Source organism: Diadema antillarum, unplaced genomic scaffold, assembly GCF_040938485.1.
Source record: "Diadema antillarum isolate AM-2024a unplaced genomic scaffold, OU_Dant_1.0 seq00000135_RagTag, whole genome shotgun sequence".
NCBI lineage: Eukaryota > Metazoa > Echinodermata > Echinoidea > Diadematoida > Diadematidae > Diadema > Diadema antillarum.
In genome coordinates this window covers 1,105,001-1,113,590 of record NW_027271212.1, presented here as the reverse complement: position 1 = coordinate 1,113,590, position 8,590 = coordinate 1,105,001, and the positions used below count along the sequence as shown (strand labels likewise).

The 8,590-nt window shown below is 37.0% G+C and overlaps 2 protein-coding genes across 2 annotated transcripts in view; one reads left to right on the top strand and one right to left on the bottom strand.

Moving 5' to 3' along the window:
• Window positions 1-1,041: 1,041 nt before the first annotated feature.
• Window positions 1,042-3,258, bottom strand: LOC139727517 (A-kinase anchor protein 14-like). Its single transcript, XM_071638491.1, has 3 exons — window positions 3,007-3,258; window positions 2,155-2,334; window positions 1,042-1,199 (listed from the first exon to the last, which is right to left on the bottom strand). Exons 1-3 carry the CDS (start codon window positions 3,256-3,258, stop codon window positions 1,062-1,064), a joined length of 570 nt encoding a protein of 189 aa, XP_071494592.1. The 3' UTR covers window positions 1,042-1,061.
• A 1,894-nt stretch (window positions 3,259-5,152) lies between these two features.
• LOC139727530 (methylcrotonoyl-CoA carboxylase subunit alpha, mitochondrial-like) overlaps window positions 5,153-8,590 on the top strand; it is a 14,966-nt gene continuing 11,528 nt past the window's right edge. Inside the window, exons 1-4 of the mRNA XM_071638504.1 lie at window positions 5,153-5,222; window positions 6,869-6,927; window positions 7,385-7,527; window positions 8,425-8,520. Coding sequence (XP_071494605.1) covers window positions 5,188-5,222; window positions 6,869-6,927; window positions 7,385-7,527; window positions 8,425-8,520 — 333 coding nt within the window. The 5' untranslated portion in view covers window positions 5,153-5,187. The remainder of the gene's footprint in view (window positions 5,223-6,868; window positions 6,928-7,384; window positions 7,528-8,424; window positions 8,521-8,590) is intronic.

The window sequence follows — 8,590 nt, the reverse complement described above, 5'->3', positions numbered from 1 at the left end:
AAGTAAACTTGCACATTAAAAGGTCTTGTTAATATTGAGCTTCACTTACAATACCCTATCAAACAAACAAACGATACTTAGCTGTCTTTTTTAGTATTTTGAAAAGCGAATGTGTCCTATGACTGAAATAAAATATAAACATATCACTAGATACACAATTTTGCTGTAAAAGTGCAAATTTATAATGCTGTCTGACATGGCAAAATAACATTTATGGAATCTTATTTGCATTTGACAAAAATTAGATGTTGGTGCAATATTTATCAAAAAGAAGGAATGTCTATAAGTACAGTAAACCTTGTATAAATTGACATGCATGAGACTGGAGAAAATCTGTTGACCTAAAATTAACAAATACACCTGTACGTGTGTACAGGAAAAGAAAGGAAAAATTCCAGACTTTAACATGGCGTTGACTTGTGCATACGTTGACTTTGCAATGTCAATTTACATGAGATTTACTGCACTTGCTTTACTAATCAGATGGTTCAATCCCGACACAGTCAAAAGACATGCCAAACCCATGAATTTCTCAGGCATAGATGTGGGTTCCTGTAACACTTTAAATGTTTCACACATTTATTTTCAGTGATGTTTGGGGATTAACAATCTTGGATGGTGTCTAGAGTAAATGAATTGCAACAGAATAAATGATACAACAGGAGGTTATGGCTTCAACCAACCTTTGGGCAATTTTGTGAGTGAGCCTTCAACAGGAATGGATGAAAGCTCATAAACAAAATTGCTTAGGTTTGGTAGAAGCTGTAAATTCCTGTTGTATTTTTATCCCGAACAGATAACAGTTTTCAGAGTAAGTGATGTGTATGTATCTCGACTGCTGATAAATTAGAGGCACCTTCATACCAGTCTGATATCTTTCATACAGAACATTTTCACTGCATCAGTGACTGTTGAAACTTGCAATCCCGTAAAAAGTTATGAAAGGACTTCTCGCATAAAGGACGCCCACATCAGAGCTATGAAATGAGGCAAACTTCCAGTCATGGACTATGGCAACACGACAATGATAAGAATGACAATGATTGTTCACATGGTATCGCTCAGAAGGTGACTGTGTCCATGATGAGGATTTTTGTGTCGATGAGATCTTTCAGCCAGCGTTCCCTGAATCTTGACAGGCCGGGTTGGTGGACAAGTCGGTTGGTCTCAAATACATAGTATACAGAGACAGTAGATGTCTGCAAAGGGGGAAGATCACATGATTCTTTCAGTGCAAAACCAAATCATTTCAATTCCTAAAGAAAAAAAAAAAGAATGCATATCATCGCTGGGGTGACATGGCCTTGTATCTCAAATTTTGGTGAATCAGTTAAGTGATGTCTTGTCAAAATCCCAGCTATGTCAAAAGGAAAGGCTATCCCATTTGATGTAGTGCTTTGGCTGCCATGATCTTTTTTTTTTTTTTTTTTTGTTGCTCTTCTGAACATCTGACATATTTGAGATACAAGGTCGTATCACCCCAAGGACGATAGGTATCTTTGAGACATGAATAAGAATTATTTCATAGAAGCACTATGTTGCATCTACCTGGGAAGGATTATTACAGTCGAGCAACAGAATGACAAAAAAAAATCAACACATATTGAGCAACACAAATGAAACATGTAGAGATATAAAAGAGATGCGAGACTGTGAGACAAACTACTGTACAATGTATCCAAATTTCAATATCCCTGGGAAAACTCTCTCCAAATGGCAAAAATTTGTCAGAGACTATCATAAAACTATATAGGAATAAATAAAGATGCATTTGGAAGTAGTTGAAACACATTTCAAAAGATGATGTGCATCATCATGCAACTGATATGTACATTTTGCAGGATGGTTGATAATAAACATGCAATTCACTGTGTGTGGCACAGATATGATGCAGCTGTCATGAAGTGAAGTAAGAAAGTTGCAATAGTGCTACATTTTAATCATGATAACCTCTGGCTTAATCTACTGTATTTGTATATGATTAATTTCCTTTGTTGGTGGGAGGCAATCGTACTTGAGGATATCCTCGTGCAGCAAACTGATTGATTTCATCCCACTTGTCTAGCGTGTCACATTCTGACCCCAGGCAAGAGTTATCCAAGGAATCCCAACTTCACCATAAGAAATCAGGTTTGATCTATCGCTGTTTCTTACCTTGGGTTTGATCTTGGACACCTCAATGGTGAAATACACACATGCTGTTGCACGGGGAATGGGTTTCCTGCGAGTTGGGACGCTCCATCGGACCTGGTAGCGGTATTTCTTGGAGTACTGGTCATCCTCTTCCCGTAGGAAGTCAATGCAGTAGAGCCAGCTTTGGTCATACTCCCAGGTCTGTAATGTAAACCATAGCACACATGCATTGTCATGGGAGGAAAAACATCTGGAATACTGATAATTGCATCTGTGAACTGTTATACATCTGTATAAACAGTGGTAACAATGATGATAACATTGATAATTATGACAGAAATAAAGGTTTAGAATGGCAGCTCATTCTCAAACAGCACATTTTGTAACTGAGAGGAAATGTCAATCTGCTTAAAATCAAGCTGTTGAGAACAAAATGATGAGAACAAAACACTTCATCAAGTTGGATCATGACCAGCTCTGCCCATTGTGAATAGAACTGAATGAGATGCTCCTGGTGTGATAAACTTTCAAAGAAACAAACAATTTTCAGATTTGTCATCCAAATACATTTTTTGGTACTATCCATTCAGGTTTTGAAAGTTCTCACCGGTGAAAGTCCCAGAATCTTGTAAAAAATGCTCAATTATGAAATTTTGTGTAACTAGTAAGTTGTAATTATGAATTCAAGTCTATATGTAAGGACTTTGCCTGTTATTGCATGTCACACATACAATGTGTATCCTCTACAAAAATTAGCACTTACTACCTTTTAAAACACAGCACAGAAACCAATAATGGGTTGATATGATTTACCTAAGAGAGAGAGAGAGAGAGAGAAAGAGGACATGATGAGAATATGGTAAACAGACTCACCTTCACAAATTCATCAATCTTCTTCTTGCCTACATCAACTGTGAAATCTTCAATGGAAATCCATTCAATGTTTGGAATCTCATAGTCCTCAGTCTCTCGAAACAGCAGACTGTCATATGTTTTCACTGATGAGACGGGCCGACTGAAAACTTCTGTTGTGTCACCAAGATCCGTCACAATCCTTTTACGTGCATTGTCAATGACACGGTCCACAAGGGCATGTGCCTGTAACTCCAATTCTGTAGTCGTCATACCTGAGTGACTTGTCCTAGACAAAATAGAAATTGTAAGAAATCAATGGCATTTTCCAATTGAGATCAAAGATCCTACTTAGGATCTTTGCTGCAATTATCTCTTGGATAAAAATGTTTTTGTATATGCCAATTCAATGATATTCATGAGCTAAAAATCAATACTGGATTTTAATGCAGTTATAACTAAGCACAAAATGAACAAATATCATGATTTACTCAAGAGCCACCCTCTGATGAGTACTGTAAAAGTGGAAATTTTCGCGGTGTTGAAATTTTCGCGCATTTCGCGCAATCAGAAACTAGCGCGAAAATAAAAGCATGCAAATATTTTTGCTTGCCACATATTCCTGTGCATGATGTCTCGATTCCGCGGAATTAAAAACAAGTGAAACTCTTCTTACCCAGCCAAGCGCAAAAAAATAGTTGCGAGAAGGTATCCACTTTTGCAGTAGTACTATGACTAGACTCTGCATAAGATTAGAACTTGGAGCTTGAAGAAAATAAACCTTTTCCACTTTTGTTCATCATTTTGTGGTTACTGCAGCATGCTGCTATTAATTGGTAATAATCGCAAACTATAACTAGTGATGGGCAATATGTCAATCTTACTAATTCAATTACTGGCTGCTGCAGTTTCAGATGGTGGTAAGATCACAAATCAAGATAGATTATTTTCATATGCAGCCTTTCACCAGCAAACACAATGTCAATGAAAACCACTCGGTTATAATAAATTATCCAAAATTTACGACAGATGATAATTAAAGCAACTCTACATCACTTAAATGACAAAAAACATGACTATAAAATAGGAAAGTATGGACCAATTAACATGTAATAGCAGTACCTCAGATCCTAGGCCTGGAGTAACTTCACAGATCTAAATTCATCCCATTCCTATCCGTGCCACTGCGACCGTACGTAACTTTCCAACTACAGTTGAACCTCTCTTATCCGGCCTCCCTTTATCCGGATCTCTCTATTATACGGATCCGCAATCTCGCCGTGATTTTTTGTTAAATAATTACGGGAGGGAAAGGGGGATTCCCAACTCCTTGAGAACTCCTACACAGACACACATGAATTACATATAGAACTCTACTTGATACATTTCTAAATAGTTATTTAGGTAAATAATCCCAAGAATTTATAAAAGAAAATGATTTCATTCTTGCAAACACGAACCTCTATTTTGGGGTCTGTTACTGAGTGTAACAATGAAAAGGTTGCAGTATACACATTACTACATGTGGTACTACAATGGGCTACTGTACATGTGTATGTATATTATGTACATGTATAAAGCATTGAGTCTCCCGTATCCGGCCAAATCCCTTATCCGGATGAGCCCCGGTCCCGACTTGTCCGGATACGAGAGGTTCAACTGTACTACAATGACTAGGGCTTTATTACCGACGGAGGAACCAAGGGGTGGGACTACATTTAACAACCTATTTGCTGTCGAAATAGTGATGTCAAGAACACAGTGGAATGTAACAGGATACACAGATCAAACATGTAAAGGCTACAACTGAGCAAAATATACATTAAATTTTCATTCCACACACCTCGTTCACGTTGTAGATCTGACGAAGTAATAAGACAGGGAGAGAGTGTTTTTCTTACCTTTTCCTTGTGCTGTTGATACTGGTTGCTGTTAACAACATTGCCAATCAGAACATCTGCATGACAGAATTTAAGGAAAATTAAAATTTTCTTGTATCAATAGAAAATATATAAATCATGAAAATTATACAAAATTTAATTTGACTACATTTCAAATATATTGATATTGTTAAGATAAGTAAGTATTCAATAGGAAATAAATATCTAGCTTGTCATGAAATTTAAGGAACGAGACTATTCTATTTCGCGAAAACTTATCATGCTTATTGCTGAAGAAGGACCTAAAAAGTAGTTTAGCAACATGACTTCGCCCTTGATTTGGTATCTAAATGCAAGGTCGGTAGTAATTCATCTATATTTATCCCTTTTGTAACTTTAATTTAACAAAGACTTGATATTGTGACATCGGCGTCCTATTAAAAGTCAGGGAGCTCTATATACTGCTGTCATGAATAGTCCCACTCGCTGTAAATTGTGTAAGGGCTCTGTATACACACTTCTTCTTGAATGTTTCAATGTGTGATGAACCTGATGAACCATGATGTGGCCGCAAAACTCTAAATCTAAGTTTGATTTTAAATGAGTTATTACATCTCTGTGATCCAGATCTTGCATGCCACAACTGGCATAGGGGCTACATTATGTGAGGATCTGCTTAATAATAGCTAGATATCTATTCTAACGCTAGTCTCTAAACATGCTAAAAACAAATCAAAAACAACTATTGTGAGGGTCCCGGTCGGATCTATCTCCTTGAATACTGCAATGCTACATTACCAATCATGAATATAGCTCTATTCCAGCCATTCTGACTATTATTATTAAGGAGTCTTGGTTCACGTTGGTGTTGATACGACACTGGAACTTGGTCTTAGAAGTACATACCCGCACCTCCTGCGTCATGTGCCACCGGCAGTGCGTGTGTTGCACCCTGTTGGAGTGCTGTTGACCTTCAAACTCAAAGAACAATGGCCATACTGATAGTGATATTATGCTGATAAAGATTATAATGATGCATGCATCAACTAAGTATATGGATCTAGTTTTGAGTACTTCAGACATGTTTCAACGCTCCTTTACCGTACTGGAATTACCTGCAGGGCCGGCGCGGCAGAACTATTTTTTTTTTTAATTTTTTTTTTTTAAATAGATTATCACCACTTAGGGCTTGTCAGCTGGAGAAACCCGGAAGTGGCAGCAGAAAGTTGCGCTGAAGGCTTTGTTTTGTTTTGTTTTGTTTTTTGCTTGTCAGCTGCAGAAATCCGGAAGTGGCACCAGAAAAATTGCCCCCCACGTCTAAAAACGTGGTGCCGGCCATAACATGATACCGGTAGCTCTTACTGTGCCTCAGTCTAGCTACCCTATTGTCTATGACTCTGCCTACACAGGTACAGAGTCATTCTTTTAGGGCAGACTGAGGGTACATCATGTGTATGCTTGCTGCAGTTATGTAATATTTGTACTGTGATAATACTAAACCCTCTATTTTTTTTTTTTTTGAAAGTATGTGATTAACTTCATGACAAAAAAAAAAAAAAATGCATAGCTGTGATTAAAATATGTGTCAATAATGTGTCTATTTATGCATGTCTGTATGAAAGTTTGAATGTTACTTTCATGGGCAGGAGGTATGTGGGCTTCCAGATGGAAAAAAACCAACAGCAACAAACCAACAATGAAAGCAGTGCCATTTTCAACTAAAAATTTACTACTCAAATTAACCTGAAATTTGGTTAGAATACTTCATTTCTTTTGCATTCTAGCAAACTCATGTGTAGGAAAGTCAATATGAGTTTGTGTTCCTGATGTAGAAAAGATTTGGCAGACAGTTTGCTTAAGTTGAAACTTGACATGGGTTTTGACTATGTGTGATAATGTACGTCTAGAGCAAATGTCAGTTTAAAAGATGGGCCTTTGTGTGAGTACCCTTTGCATTACTTCATTCAACAAATAACATGTCTATTAATTTCATGATTTTTCAGAAATCTTGCACAGTTAACAAGAAACATAGGATGGCAAAATGGATGTTTATCGAGATCAGGTGAGTAAATGAAGCTAACTATCACTCAATACATACTGTATGTAAATAGATAGATAGACAGATAGATGATACTGGTAGATAGATAGATAGATAGATAGATAGATAGATAGATAGATAGATAGATCAATCCTGTTTTATTTGGAGGTAACCTATAAAGCACATGTATTTGTTGTAATTTCTGTGTTTGTGATCATATCAGTTTAGTGTGGAGTGAGAAGTATTACAAATATTAAACATTATGTAAACATTGCATTTCATGTAATAGTCATCCAGTAAAATTTATCACCTCAAGTCACAAATATTAAGTCAGAAAAGTTTTAGACAAACTCACATGTCCTCTTTGATTTTGACAGTTTAACCTTTCTGTGTTTGATAAGAAATACATGCATTACAAGCATCATGACTATGGTGATAACCTTGAAAATGTATTAATCATTTATGTTGTTCATCTCAACAGCATCATCATCAGCAATCAGCAAGGTACTAATTGCCAATCGTGGAGAGATTGCATGCCGTGTGATCCGGACGGCCCGTAAGCTTGGTGTGAAGACAGTGGCAGTGTACAGCGAAGCAGACAGGCACTCAATGCATGTTGCAATGGTAGGAAATATCAATTTGGTTTTCGTTTTAACTCATCCAAACTAAGTCATCAAATTGCTGAACATAATCTGCTTGTAGCCTCCATTCTAATGGTGAGAACCGTATTAGTGGCTCAGAGAATGTGGTCACCCTTTTAAGAGTGAGCATCCTGAGGTGTTGCACCATGTGTTTGAAATCATTGCCTACGTCATACCTGTTAGACTTTTTAATTCCTAAAGTCCAATGAGGAGACACCTCCTTTGTTCAAGACATGCACTGCATAAAATTCGACATAATATTGTAGCCATTTGTAGTGTTTCGTAAAAATTAATTTGTTTGTTTTATTCTGTAATTTTTGTAATATGTCATAAAATAGTTTCCTAGTTACAAAGGGACAGCATGTGTTGCTTTTTTGTTCTCAACAAACCCAACAACGGCTGTCCCTTCTTTCATGTTGATTGCATCCTGAATGTTAGACAGCCTCGACTTACCAATGCAAGGACAAGAGTATGATTGAAACCAGTTTTGACCATTTAAATCATATGCGCTTGTGTACATCTGAGATAGGCTTTGAGTTACCCTTATTGTGTTGATTTTTTTTTTTTCTGTTCAGTCATGCTAGTACACTATGACTTCCATCCTGCATTAATTCAACAAATTATAGTCGTACTGTGGTTCGTTGTCTAAGTTATCGCAGATTCATAGCAAGCTGTAATAATCTTTGTGGCATCTTGCACAAGTAGTTTTTTTAATCTTGTCTCTGGAATCTACTCTCTTCTCTCGTACACAGGATATATGTAATTTGTGGAAGCTGTAATTGGGAAAAATACTCAGAAGGAAGTCTTTTTTTCCACAAATAGCATTGCCTTTGATTAGATCCTTGAGGATTTTGTAAGGTTTGTCATCTTTTCTCTGCAGGCAGATGAAGCCTACCATATTGGGCCTGCTGCCTCACAACTCAGCTACCTCAACAAGCAGAAAATCATTGAAGTTGCCAAGACATCAGGTGCCCAGGTAATATTTATCAGTAAAAAAATATGCAGTTTCTTTTGTCTTTGTGAAGGAGTTAATCACTCAGTTCTAC

Coding starts and splice junctions, on each gene's coding strand:
- LOC139727517 (XM_071638491.1), bottom strand. CDS start 3,258: ATGACGACTACAGAATTGGAGTTACAGGCACATGCCCTTGTGGACCGT. Junction 2,335..3,006: donor AGATTGATGAATTTGTGAAG/GTGAGTCTGTTT, acceptor TTTACATTACAG/ACCTGGGAGTATGACCAAAG. Junction 1,200..2,154: donor TGTCCAAGATCAAACCCAAG/GTAAGAAACAGC, acceptor CCCCCTTTGCAG/ACATCTACTGTCTCTGTATA.